Source organism: Barbus barbus (assembly GCF_936440315.1).
Source record: "Barbus barbus genome assembly, chromosome: 6".
NCBI lineage: Eukaryota > Metazoa > Chordata > Actinopteri > Cypriniformes > Cyprinidae > Barbus > Barbus barbus.
Window position 1 is genome coordinate 29,637,196 of NC_136734.1, and position 14,515 is coordinate 29,651,710.

At 38.6% G+C, this 14,515-nt stretch overlaps 1 protein-coding gene across 3 annotated transcripts in view; it reads right to left on the bottom strand.

The window, feature by feature from the left end:
- Window positions 1-4,995: 4,995 nt before the first annotated feature.
- LOC306871780 (glutamate receptor 3-like) overlaps window positions 4,996-14,515 on the bottom strand; it is a 37,086-nt gene continuing 27,566 nt past the window's right edge. For 2 of the 3 annotated variants that reach the window (XM_079419930.1, XM_079419929.1), the window contains 3 exons: window positions 10,994-11,108; window positions 7,785-8,032; window positions 4,996-6,442 (listed from right to left, as the gene is read on the bottom strand). In XM_079419930.1, coding sequence (XP_079276056.1) covers window positions 7,787-8,032; window positions 10,994-11,108 — 361 coding nt within the window. In that variant the 3' untranslated portion in view covers window positions 4,996-6,442; window positions 7,785-7,786. The remainder of the gene's footprint in view (window positions 6,443-7,784; window positions 8,033-10,993; window positions 11,109-14,515) is intronic. The other variant, XM_079419928.1, reaches the window with a different exon arrangement.

The window sequence follows — 14,515 nt, forward strand, 5'->3', positions numbered from 1 at the left end:
AACATTTATGATACAAACAATTTTTATTTCAAATAAATGCTGTTCTTTGGAACTTTCAATTCAACTTCCTGAAAAATACTGTAAAAAAAAAATTTCCTCAAAAATATTAAACATCAAGCCTGTTTTCAACATTGATAACAATAAGAAATGTTTCTTGAGCACAAAATGAGCATTTTAGAATTATTTCTGAAGAATCATTTGACACTGTGACTGGAGTAATTATGCTGAAAATTCAGCTTTGGCATCATAAAAATGCATTTTTAAATATATTTAGATATAAAACAGTTATTTTAATTTTAAGTAATATTAAGATAAAAAATAAGATACTATATTACATTTGTATTACATGTTAATAAGATAAAATATAAAATTGTACTGTATTTTTGATAAAACATAAGAGACAAAAATGTTACCAACCCCACACTTTTGAACAGTAGTGTGTACATGAACTCATGTGGGAGTGGAAGCAAGCAGGGACACTCAATTGCAGACACACACACAGTTTGTGGTTCATATCTCACTCACACATGCACTAAGTGACAAGTAGAGACTCTTTAACCCTGCACCCTTGCACAGCTCTAGCTCGGTGGCTTCAGTCTCATGAGGGATCAGACATGGACAGCAGGTGGATCTCATGTCTTCTGAGGGGAGGAGCTTAAGTCTAATAGAGCAGTGCTTGTGTTCAGAATGCATGTTGTGCGAGTGGATCAATATTCAAAGCTTCAGCCACAAACACGCAGAGCAGTTGCTTTATCTGAAATCAATGTGCGTGCATGACGCTGTGGGACGGCAGGATGTAGAGCCGATGGGCTGAAACCCACAGCATTCATTAACCTGCACTGCAGTGATGAGGACCAACCACAAAACAAGAGTTCACTAAAAACGATATGAAATCAATATGTAACAACATATCTGATGGATAAAACAGAATTGTGCATTGCATAAATGCACTTCCTCTTTATCCAGGGAAGTTACCGTGTCTCAGATTGAAACTTTAAATTTGCTAGCTGAAGACATGTTGCATTGGCCAGACTGGTGAGAAGTCATGTATGAAGATAGAGCATTTTTTGCACAGTATTTCACAGGCCACTAATTCAGAAGTTAAATGAAAGATTTACCAATATGGCCACAGTGTTCATTTCATTAATTATTATTAATCATTACAAACTTTTAATCTGTGAAATGCGCCAAGGTTTTATCATCAAATGTATCATTCTGTTCTGTTGATACTTAAGCCGTAACATTTTGAAAGAGAAATTTGGTGACATCAGGCTCAATAATCCCCTTTTTCGTAACTCACTGCCCCTGAAGCACTGTTTACAGAACATGCAAATGCTAAATCTGTAAGCCTTCCAAAGGATTTGACAGAAACACACATTTCCTGGGTAAAATATTTGCTACCATTTACAGCCTGAGATGTAAAAAATTAAATTATCCAATCAAGAGTTCAAGAATTCTGTATCAGATCTTTGATTTCAGTGACATATATAACATAAAATGATCAAAATATTATATATATATATATATACATATATATATATAAATAAAAATATGGTGTTCTTAAAACAAATGCATTAAATGGTTCAAAGCACTATGCAATGCAAAATCACTAACAACTTCAAGCACAGAACCTAAAATCCTTGATATCTACTGCCTGGCACTCTCAGAGGTGTGAAACAACTTTCGTACACAATGCTGTATAACGCTGGTGTGTTGAGCAGGTGCTAGCTTATATGACCTATTTTATGTGATTGCCTTTCCTGTAAATTCATCTCTAGAACTGCAAACAATACAAAAACACAAAATAAAAAAAACCCAAGCAAAATGGGATAGAAACTAACTGAACAAAACCTAACCAAAGCCAGCTGCCATGCAGATGTCATCATCGGCATTAGTATGCTCCCCAAAAAGCAACCTACAGTGTAATTACAATCATTCATTGTGAAATTAACTGGGTCATTCCCATTATGCAATGCCTTTTGAACTCTGGAAAATATTTTGAATTACGGTACACCACCAGACCTTCAGAAATAAATGCTGGTCAAGCTTAGGCATTAAAACCATAGATTTCAACGTGATTAATTAATTACACAACAACTATTTTAACATGCTGATTCTGAGTGCATAGAAATAAGCCTAAATTTTTCCATCTTTAACAATGCTGAACAAATTAAGTCATCCGATATATTATGGCGTGACATGTTGTATAACGGACCAGCCCTTCAGTTCTTTTACTGTGTGTTCATTCTTGTCGCTGTCCGTGGTGCTGAAGAGAGCCGCTACCTGTAGAATATCAGCAGCATATACAAACAAACCTTCTCCTGCATTTCTGTAAATGATTTTAGCATTGGGTTCCTCCAGCCCTCTAATGTGGGTCAGTTCATCTGAACCGTGCAGGCCCATCGAGAGAATACTGGGAGTGTGTTTATTCCAGTGCCCATTTTCCAGCGCGCCTGAATCAGGTCAGCCGTACAGGCTAGTGATGTGTTCGGGGTCCCTGATATTTATCCCACATATCTATGAAATGAAACGATACAGTCAGCTTTCATTGAATTGGCGAATTCGGCTCTATTTATGTTAAAGTGGTGCTATTGCCTATTCGGGTTTAATGATACAGGGTATAGGCTACCGCTTCTTTTCTGCATTCACTGGGGACGGGGTGAGCATGTTTATGCGTGTGTGTTTAGGGACGGTGAAAGAGACTACCATACGAGAGATGAATACCAATAGTCTTGTCCCTCCTCCTCCTCCTCCTCCTCCTCCGTAGCTCCGACTGAACGGTGCAGTGGCGGGATGGCGCGCAGATAATAAACTATGCGGGGGCATTTCATTACGAAAACACTTGCGAGGCTCGATATTCACTTGCCATACGATAACAAGTAGCTCTTGAAAATGTACCCAAGGTGTCACGACCCTTCCCTCGAAACGCCTAATACAAGTGTTTTGCATCGTAAACATACAACATAACGCCTTTGGACACGCGCACTCACTCACTAACCGAGCCAACAGATCGGTAAAATCACCATCACAACTTGGACTCGCTTCGGTCTCGACGCCGGCGTGCGCTGCCGTTACCTTTCCAACAGGTGACGAACTGCAGCTTTAATTCACGCGCGCGCCGCCCGTGATTAATATATCAGCGGGTCTCGCACGCGGAGAATGACTCGACCCCCGAGTGTCCCTCTCGAAGACGGGCCTGTAGAAGCGCTCAATTACGGTGCTGGAGAGGTGTTTTCAAACAGATGCGAATAAATTGATGTAGTCTGGCATAGAGTAGAATTACAAAGCCGACTGTTTACGGCCATCTAATTATTATGATTAACGAGATCCCACAGATGCAGGTTATTCGAATGATACTTCATTCTCTCTCTCTCTCTGCTCACCCTCTTACGATTGCGAGCTTTCACGCTGCAGACGAGAGAGCGAAAACGGCGTTAAAATGAAATGAAATCAAAGAAGACAAATATTTCCTTTTCAAAAAACCTCATCCTTTTATCGTATCCATTTCCCAAATACAAGCAATGCGGCGCATTCATTAGACCAGCGTTCAACGCGTTCCACAAAAGCTCGACCATAATCCAATTTACGCTTTTTTCATAACTACCCACATTTTTTTATTCACCAGCATCTGGAAATTGCTCTTATTACTAGGGACTGTTCGTTCTCACCGCTGCCTGATATTAAGAAGCGACGGCGCGCATCAGTTCAGCCATAAATAAGAAAATTTTGGGCTCACCTGCCGATTCGCTCAGCCGGTATCGCATCCGAGCTTGCACTGTAATAATCTCATATCTCATCGTTCCCACGATCGAACATGCCCCCTTTTTTCCCCGTCGAGTGGCGCTCGGCTCTTCTTGCGTTTTTCTTATTTTCAATTAATGTCAATCTCCCCGGGTCTATTGTAAGCGCGCGCGCTGTGCGCGGTCGCGGACGCAAGGTCAGGAGCGCCCACTGCCACGCGCGTTGCCAGGCAACCGGAGGGACACGAGCGAGCGTACAAACAGGCAGAAAAACAAAATAAATAAATAAGTAAACAAGACGGACATAGACAGCAAAAGCTCGTCTCATCCAAACCAGACAGGCAGCGTATAAATTAAAACACCACTGAGTCATGGGGATATGAGCGCGTTATGGCATTGGAGGGGTGTGGTGGGTGCATCACCATTTATTAGCCCCTATCTGCATAAAAATCTTATGGCAAGTTTGCATAGCTGCTGCAATGAACATTAAGCCAGACACTAGACCGTCCTTTAACGTTTGTGCATGTGCTGTTTTTATACAGTCCAAACAAACACCCCATAATCTTCCCTTGCTCAAATGTTAAGATGTAGCCATTTAGCGGGCGCTTTTATCCACAAGTACTATACAGATACAGTCCTTCTGTAAGTCTCAAGGGACCAATGATGATTCTGTGGATCGAAACAGCAACCCTCTGGTGACCAACCACACTGATGATAAGCCTTCAGAGGAATCAAGCAGCTCTACACTGGCTATGAAGCTCTCAAAACAGTTGCAGTCAAACACTTTACCATTAATCTCTTTCTACGCAAACCTGTTTAACTGTCTGCTGCTGCTATGATGCATGTACTATTGCGCTTATTTGCTCAGCAGGTGGCTTGTATTGCATTTGTGATGAGGATTATTTGTGAGCGAGTTATTATAAATATGAGAATTTCTTCATTCAGAGCTTTTAACATGATCTCATGGTCCTTTGGTAGTTTAGTGGAACATGTCAGTCAGCTGTGCAGAGCTCCAGCTGTGTAGCTGTCAGACATGATAAAAGAGGGAAAATTTAAGATGACTTAAGGTGTTCTCGAACGTTAAAATACCTTCTACCAACTCAATTTGTACAGACAACTACAAGTAAGGCAATTTCTACATGGAAATTCCCTGAAAAATTAAAGTATCAATGACAAATGAGAATGTTTGAGATGAAAACACATATACTTGAGTACAGATTCACAGCTGAAATGACACATTAGTCAATAGAAATTTGTCTTAAATCTGTCTTTATTTACAAAATATACTTAAATGTTTAAGAGTTGGATGCAGTCATGCAAAGGGACATATTATCATTTTCCCCAGGATTTATCTTGACCATTTCATAATTTTCTATTCTTTTTTTTTATTACCAGGGAATGGAGGAGAGGGGGAGCAGAAGCTGGGGCATGAGAAGAGGCGCTTTATTGAGGCAAAGGTTGTTTTCATCCTTACTGTACATGCAAGTTCACTTAGAAATCAAACAAAGTCAGTTTTAGAAAATCTTCAAAATAAATATGCATTTTACCATCTAAACAAATGTTAAGAATTTAAACAGACTTTATCTGCTTTTATAAAATCAAAGATCTGCGTTTTCTTTTTTTTTCATCAGTTTAACAGTTGATATTTTATCTCGGTGACAACTGCAGTTTATTAAAGTATTTTAAAACAAAAATGTAATTACAAACTATTAAACATTTTGTTTTTTCCTAAGCTTGACCTTAAAAAGAACTGATCTAAACAGAAAACTGATTGTTTTTTGTTGTTGTTGCTGCTGATGTTATATGAATGTGCTGTCACTATTTATTTCCTATCTTTCATAATAAAGCATTCTGGCAAATAAATTCATAATCTTAAACTCTTGTTGGGTTAATAGTACAGAACAGAGAGAAATATTCTCTCTCTCACACACACACACACACACACACACACACACACACACACACACACACACACACAGCCTGAATTCACTCCCATTACAGTAAATACGCTATGATCAGAACTCTAAATAAAATATAAATTGTGAAAGGGAACCAATATTAACATTATTTCTCTGATATCATAATGTATCTGAAATTATTATTTACATTATTCATAATTATGTAGATGAGGACACAGAATCACAGCACAAACTTTAAATGAATAAGCAGAATCCTTCAAAAATATGTCATACAATTTGCATAAAATGTTTGTCTGCAGACACTCCTTCTAGTGTGAGTTTTCATGGAGACAAGCTGACTGTCACTCATTAAACACTGTCAGCACTGATCATGAGATCAACCAAATCAAACCTCTTATCACTGTGTGTCTATCTCTCTCTCCCTCCTTTTCCGTCTTTCTCTCTCAAAATAAGAATAAATTGAAATATGGTTTTAGACCCAGCACCCAGCAGAACATCTCCAAGACTTTGGTGAGATGGTCTGCATGATTTGATGTTTTGCCACTGGTTCAGTAAGGCACTGAGAGAGGGCGGTCGGGCGGCTGGCTGTTTGGTCCATCCGATAGTCTGTCGCGTGATTATTGGTTCAGGTTGTGGTCAGAGCCGAGAAGACAAGTGTTCAGGTGAGATGAGTTTTGGTTGGGTGCTTGTCCGCTTTCTAAAGGGAATCGCAGTTGACTCAAAGAGAAGGGGAGTCTATCCCATGCCACATACCACATGATCAGCAAGGGACAGGCTTCCAATCTGAGAATAAGAAAAGAGAGCAGCCCGACCCATTTGAGACTTGCAGACAAACATGCCCGTGTGACAATAACAGAACAATTCACTCAGACAAAGGCAAATCAACAAAGCGCTTATCTGAATGTAGAAAGTCTGAAGAGATGGAGTCCCTGATTCATGGTAAACAATTTAAAGCTGCTGTAAATTCCACCCAACTAAAAGCATGGTCAAATTAGCACAATTTTTGCAACCACTGTCTGTAGTCAATAGTGTAGTGATGTATGACACAGGTCAAAGGGAAGTAACTTTAAGCAGCTTTCAAGCAATTTCTTTTGACCAACTTAAAGTAGATGCAAAGTCTGCATGAGGAATTATTTCACCCTTAAGCGACATTCCTGATCGCACAGACTCCTATTGAAAATTTGCAGAACAAACGGTAAATGTGACTGCATCCTAAAGTGTTGAATTTGAGCCCACCTCTATCCCTGACAGTTTGACAGGTGCCCTGAAGTTTTATGATTTTTTTTCTGGTTACAAATAGCTCATATTACATAGTCACTATTTACTGTATAGTTGTTAATGTTATGTATTGTTACTCTTTTAAATAAGTGAGTATTTATTTTATATACACTATCATTCGTAAGTTTAAGATCAGTACAAAAATGTTTTATACCAAATACATCTTGTTCCTTTGAATTTTTAATTGATAAAAGAATCCTGAAAACAAATATCACGGTTTTCACGAAAATATTAAGCAAACAGCTGTTTTCAACACTGATAATCAGAAAGTCAGCATATTAATATGATTTCTGAAGGATCGTGTGACAGTGATGACTGGAGTAATGGCTGCAGAAAATTTAGATTTGCAATCACAGGGGTAAATTACATCTAAAACAGTCATTTTAAAATGTTTATCACAATCGCTGTTTTGAATATTTACAACTAAATAAAAGCAGCCATGGCGAGTATAAGAGACTTTTTTTAAAAATCTTGCCGACCTCAAACTTTTGAACTGTAGTGCAATTTGACATTTTAAAAAAAGCAACACTTCCCAACTCTGCTGTTTGGCTAACATGACTGGCCCACACTCAGATTCTTGTTTCTTTTATGTTTACAAAGCCAAGGGCAGGTACAGAGACAAGTGTGATTTCTCAGAACAACTCTTTTAGTGATATCGGTCAAATAACATGGACAGATTATAAGTGTTATTCTAAAAAAACAGCAGCTTTAACACAGTGAGAAACTTCACTTACCTCAAAACTGAACACCAACTCTGATCTCATCAGAAGCAGATCTCCCATCATTAATACCCTTTTCTTAAGAAATGGTATTACTAACAAACATTCAAAACACACAGAAAACGAACCATTATATTTTGACGCTCTCTGTTCCGTAGACGTTATAGCCCTCTCTGTATGTGGTGAAACTCTGTGCGGTGGATGGAGGAGCTGGTTTGAAGTTCTGGGCATTTTTGGCAAGTTTGAGGCGTTTGGTCTCCTGGTGCGACTTATAGCAGAACTCCACCAGAGCCACAGTCATGGCCAGACCCAGACCCCCCACCAGGATATAGAACACGCCAGCCACGTTACTGAGACTCAGCGCACTGGTCTTATCCTGCAGGGGGGAGACAGAGTTAGTACAGAAGTAGTGTACTTGGATACAAACCAAACTACTATATAATAATTAACAAATTAAACATGCATTACCAGCATGCACTCATTCACACTCACACACACAGCAGCGTATCGTCACTTTCGCTCATTGAGCACCAGGGGTTGCACGACAAGTCATCTCACTGGGTCTGTGTCGACTAGTCATGGTTCAAATGGCTTCAGTTGTGCTAGTTCTATATACTTCTGACAGCAGGAGGATCATTTCTCTGTCAATATTTTGTGATTGTGTGCAGGTACATGCTGTTAGCTTTGTATAATAAGCTATAAATGGCAAAAAATGCTCGTAATTGCAATGCTCAAATTAATTAACTTTTTCGTTAGTCTAAAAACAGCTTATATTGAAGCCAGTCTGCCAAAATGACAGCTTGTGGAATGCATCACTTTATGACATAATAGTGTGGCTAAACACCACCTCAGCTAAAGAAGATCAACGCCTGTTTCTACATCACGGCCTGTTTAGCCCCAACAACCAATTGGCACATGCAGTATAAATAACGAGAATGGCAAAGCAGGTTTACACAGAATCCAAACGATAAAGATGGCTCTAAAGATAACAAGATGCTGTGTAGACCCAAGCTGCGGAAACAGTCTTTGCATTGCCTTCCTTCTGATCCCAACGTTTGAAAAGTGTGGATGACCTTTATTTTAAATGAAGTTCCAGACCACGCCAGTAAGAATTTGGTCCTTTGTTCACTTCATTTTACAATGGATTCATTTACAAACAAAGCACAATTCGACGCAGGATTTTCAGAGAGATTGAAAATAAAAGACGATGCAGTGCCAGCTATATTGGATCCGACAGTAATGTCACACCAGACAAGGTACCTAAAATGTGTTGTGAAATCCCCCTTTTTGGCCCTTTATTTTTAAGTGTATGCTCAAATATACTGGAAATTATTCGAATCAACACAGAGTAGTTTACTTTTTAGAAAGCATGTTATAAGTGCTGCAGAATTCTGAGATTCATTTACTTTCAAGCTAGACTGATCCAAAGTTATTGCAAACTGCTCTGAAACTAAGTGAACTTAAATTAAGTGGAGCTCAAAGGCTGACAGAAACCATAAGCGATTGAGACATGACTGCTTTTTTGTAGAATGAATCTGGAAATGCCAATTTCTCACCTGATTCAGCCGAGTGGACTTTCTGTGCACTCTGAAACTCTCCATTAATTAGACTTGCCATAGACAGCAAAGACTACTGTTGTTGAGTCATAAGAATATGGTAAACACTGATCCGCAGACTAGTCGACCACTTTCCACCTAGTAAAAATGAGAAGCCGTGCGAGCCCTATTACACACATACTGCACGCAATTTGCTTGGAGGAAAAGAAGATGAACTAAATAAAAAGGGGTACTTGAGGGGTGTATTCAAAAGGGCATCAAATCAATATGAGATGTGCCCAGAGGTCAAAGGTTAATGTATTAAAAGCTCAGGCAGCTCAAGAGAGGAAGAAATTATTCCCTCTCTCCTCTCAAACTTTCTTCATTCTATTGGAAAAAGAGACAGTGAAACACTGCCATCACACAGAACACACACACACACACACACACACACACACACAGCCAGCTCTGAGCCTCTCGCCCCCTCTAGAGGTGAAGTTGGGTCAGTACAGAAAAATGACAAATAAGCTGCCATCAGAGAGCTACAGTTGGATCCTCTGGCTTCTTCGGTCTGCCATCTTAACAGAGTAAGTGAGGAAGAGGAGAAGGAGGGGGAAGAATATTGATGTTACTATGGCAATTCCCCTCTCTGAACTACTTCTGCAAGCTTCACAGCCTTCAAAACTCATTAACAGACACCTGCATGCGACCAACGCCACACCTCGAAACACAGACAAGCCTCAACAGGACTGGGTTCTGCTGCTGTGACCACCAGCCTGACACTGACAAACAAACACGGTCTGTCTTCACTAAAAGCATCCGAAAGGGCAGCATAGCAACAGAGGACTGGGAGTGTACCATTACTGTTTTGAATGCAAAGCCTGAGACCTTTTTTTGAATACAGTTACCATGGTTACAGGCTCATATATTCAGTGGTATAGCCACTGTTGTGCATATGCTTATGGGACATGTTTTCAGAGTTAATTAACTTTCTTATCAGACTGGATTACACAGAGAATCATAATAAAACAATTGCATTTTATGCTCATTAACTAGAGTCTCCAGGCAACACACACTTTCCTCCACGTGGTCTCTATTAAACTGATGCCAATGGCTAATAAGGGACACCAGTGGGGGCGCTGTGCAGTTTCATCAACTCGGTCAGGAATGAAATTAAAATGACCAAGAATATTTCCCAGGTGACTTAAGCAGATTTTATCCATCTTCAAATAATAGAACACATTCAGACTCCTACTTACTCCGTATATTAGCATTACACAATGCATCAATTAGAAATGCTTTGTAAATGACTGTGCTTCTTTTCAATTTTCATTCTGATGATTAATGTCAATGAATGTTGCCTAGAGACAATTTATGCACAAATCAGTAAACACAACAACAATATCGAGAACGAGGCCATGTCACAGCAGCAGAAGAGAAAGAATCTAATGAAATACTTAATTGTTTTACGAATGCTTACTACAAGATACTGTTATGTAACACAATTACTACATAATGATGAATGTATAGGTGAATAAATTATTGTGTGTGCGTGTGTGTGTGTGTGTGGGGGGGGTCTGTTGTGTTGCTTCTTTATTGCTAAAGGTTTTGATTTTGTTATACATGATGTAAAAAAAAAAAATGCATACAGTATGTAAAGATGATTTCACAATGAATTGAATCCAGCTGGAGCCAAATCCACTAAATCTATTAAAACCAGTAAGTGGCGCCGGGACTCGTTACCATATTTGTAGTATATGAACATGTTTGTTTGTTAGAAGTAGATGTGTGAGCAGACTAACCTTACTCCCAGAGTCTTTGGTCCCACATTCACCCTTATCGTACCACCACTTGTTTTTCAGCTTGTCTAAGATGCCTTGTTCACTGAGTTTCAACACTGCAAGGTTTACAGGAGTTCTTCACGAGGGGAAATAACATAAATAACATTGCACCATTATGTTATTTTATGTTATTAAAACTTAAACCTACCGAATATCTGTTAACCAAAGCGATACTGTAGGACACCTGGCCTTGTGCTGTTGATATCGTAGACAGCAAGAGAATAAGAGAGGGAGAGATGGAGAGAGAGAGAGGGAATGCAGGCAGGGCTAGCCTCAGTGTTACCTTGGACCTTTGACCTGGCAGTGCTACCTACTGTTATCGCTTTGAGTAATCGGCACTCACTGTTCCAACAGAGGCAGAGAGAGTAACCAACACAGCCAAACAGAGCATAATTACAAAGAGCATTGGGCAGATGAGTTTGGTTATTGTAATTGTGGTGTGAATGCAGCTTTTTCTTATCCAGTATTCAGCAAGCCGGATCCATCGGGAGAAAAAACCCTTACTTGACTAACAGACAAACAGGACCCAGCAGTCAGAAGGGGAACCGGTCTGTGGTGGGTGAGGGCTGAAGCCAAACATCTTACAAACGAAAATGCCTAGCCCTTATGAAAGTTAGCACGTAAATAATAAACAAAATATTAATGTTAGAGGGGGATCTGTAGATATTTGCATAATGCACCCTTTTCAAATTTTATTTCCCACAAATCATTTGTTTCCAGGGTAGCAGACAAAATAACGGAAACAGTATCGCTCGATGATGTTACCATTTCTTCTGGGCATTTTGTTTTGTAAGATGTTAGTATGTCATCAGCAGGACTGCTGGGAAACTCAGTTTATTTTCCTTCTGCTAAATGATGAGAGTCGCAATCCAGCAAAGCAAATATGCCATACTTACCACCGTAACGAAAGCCAGCTTCAGGCATCGAATGGTTTGATACCTGACGAATAATACCTTGAAACAATGAAATCTGTTTATTGAGACATGGACCTATTGAGTACATTCAGCTTGTATTTATATGCATCAATAAGTGAAAATCCACAATATTGCTTAATTTTCAACTCTACTCGTGCAACAGCATTTTACAAATTTGGTTTCTCCAATTTTCATTCAAACTTTACATTTAAATCAAAATTCTATATCATTACTAAACATTGCTACTACTTCAACAACAGTGTGTTCTAGTTAGAATGAAGTGGCCATGGCTGCCATAATCGAATACTGTTTATGAGTGTACAGACCTGCTGAACTGACTCAGAACTTATGTCAAATCACCAACAGCTAAATACAATTGGATCTATCAGTAATCCATGCATAAAAAAGAGGCCCTGATACTGATATGTTTGCTATGTGAAGCGTCGAAATGTTCTGTGTATTTCCAGCATACTGGAGTTGTTGTTTTTTTTCAATTTTGCTGTGTGTTACTAGTATGGTATACTCGCTGGGTTTGCTGAATTACTCCATTCATGCATTTTGGATCAGACTCAGGTCAATAAATGAGAAACATGCAGTTGTGATGTCATAACAGACTAGACACCCTCCACCCAGCGTGCTCAACTTATCAATGCACAGACTAGGCAGCCATTTTGGTCTCAGAGTTTAGATCTCAGGCGCCACTCATGAGCAAGAGCCAATTACTGCAGTGAACTTGCTTTGGAAGACCAATCAGGACTGAGTGGGGCTGCCTTGCCCTCATGATAGGCTGAACAAAGGGTAATCATTCTGCAGGCACGGGGGCTAAAGAAAAGTGGCCATAAATTGATTGGAAAGTGTGTGCGAGTATAATGAATTTGCACTTGTTTGTTGTTGTCTGTGCATTCATATGCAGATGAATGTGGTGTGTTTTGTGAGTCTACTATACGGCACCAGATCTTTCTCCACCTTTGATTTCTAGGAGTGTTTAATTAGAATTCTCACGTTTTCCTGTGATGTTTTGTCCCTTCAGGACTGTCTCGCCCCAGCAGGCATATATTTTTCTTTAATCCAACCAACAAGGGAGCTACGGGCTTTTCCATGGGTTACACGCCAATTCAGCAAATAATCTGAGAAAGCTGGCGGCTCCAAAGGGATTTGCATACTTGTGGCAATTGGCCAAAGATCAAAAATGGTGTCTTTTCAAAAAAAAAAAAAAAAAAAAGTCATCTGGCTGTTTGATTGGACATGTGAAGATGCCCACATCTTCACACTTCTCTTTTTCCACTACCAACAATTTGTTCAATATCACGAACAAACAATCACTCAACATGTCTGGAAAGGCAATAGGCTTAGTGATTTGAACAATATCAGCATAAATCCTTGGCATTTGAGAAGAAGTCACAAGGGACAACAAACTTTAAAAAACAAAAATAAACTAAAAGTATGATTTCAGAACACACAAAATACAATTTTTTCATTTCAAAACTGTATTCAAATTGGTAAGTTGTGTGGCAATCAGGTGTGCTGATTTATTACTCTTCAAAATAGAAACAAATTAAATCTAATCCAGTTATTAGGTATCACAGCTGACTATAGTGTTCATATACTGCTATTAATATATAATCAACAACAACTTCATTATCGCTGGTCTTCAATGATAACTGTAAGTTTCTTGAATGCATTTAGACAGAAAAAATGATAAATATTTATGCTGATATTGTCCAAATCCCCACTTCACCTTGGGCATTTCCAAACCTAGAAGGTATCGTAAACTACAATGTAAACATGTAAGTGACAACTATGCTAAACTACAGCTATAACACTATTAAAGGAAGAGTTCACCCCAAAAACTAAAAATGATGCGTCCTTGTGTCGTTCCAAACAAGTATGACAATTTCTGCTAAAATTTTTATCAAAAATTACAGTTTTAAGGCTCTATGAAATACATTTTCAAATTTAGTTTTATTTTGACCAAATTCGGTTTTCCATTAATTTTCTGGTTTTAATTTTAATAGTTTCATTAAATTTTAATATTCAAAAGCACCTCTAATTAATTGATTTTTATTAAAAAAATTAACTTTGTTAAAAAAAAAAAAAAACTGTTGTGTATTTTCTGGTAAAGAAATTCTTGTAAATGATTTTTCTGGTAAAAATTCCTTAAAGAATAATGTTTTGTAATAAAAATTGTATTAACAGTAGCAGTACTATCATTACATTAAGTAATACATTTCTGTTAAACTGAACTTTTATTTCGACGGGTTGCTGTGAAGACCTTTAAGTTTCAGTTTGTATATGATATGATAGTTTTTCTCAAAAGAAATGGCAAAATGCTCTTGAAGTGACTCTCACAGCAGTTCTACAGATTATGTGCATGTGTTCATGTACTCATATATTGAGGCGGCAGAGGTGCTTCAGTATGCATTTAGTAAACAAAATCGCGTGTCTGCGCCATTCATTCACACAGAACATGCAGGATTCATATTTAAATAGTGTTTTTGCAGCTTAAAATTCAAAGACACTAGTCCATATCGTTTTTGATTTAAGTATATCGACCTACTTTTGATTTATT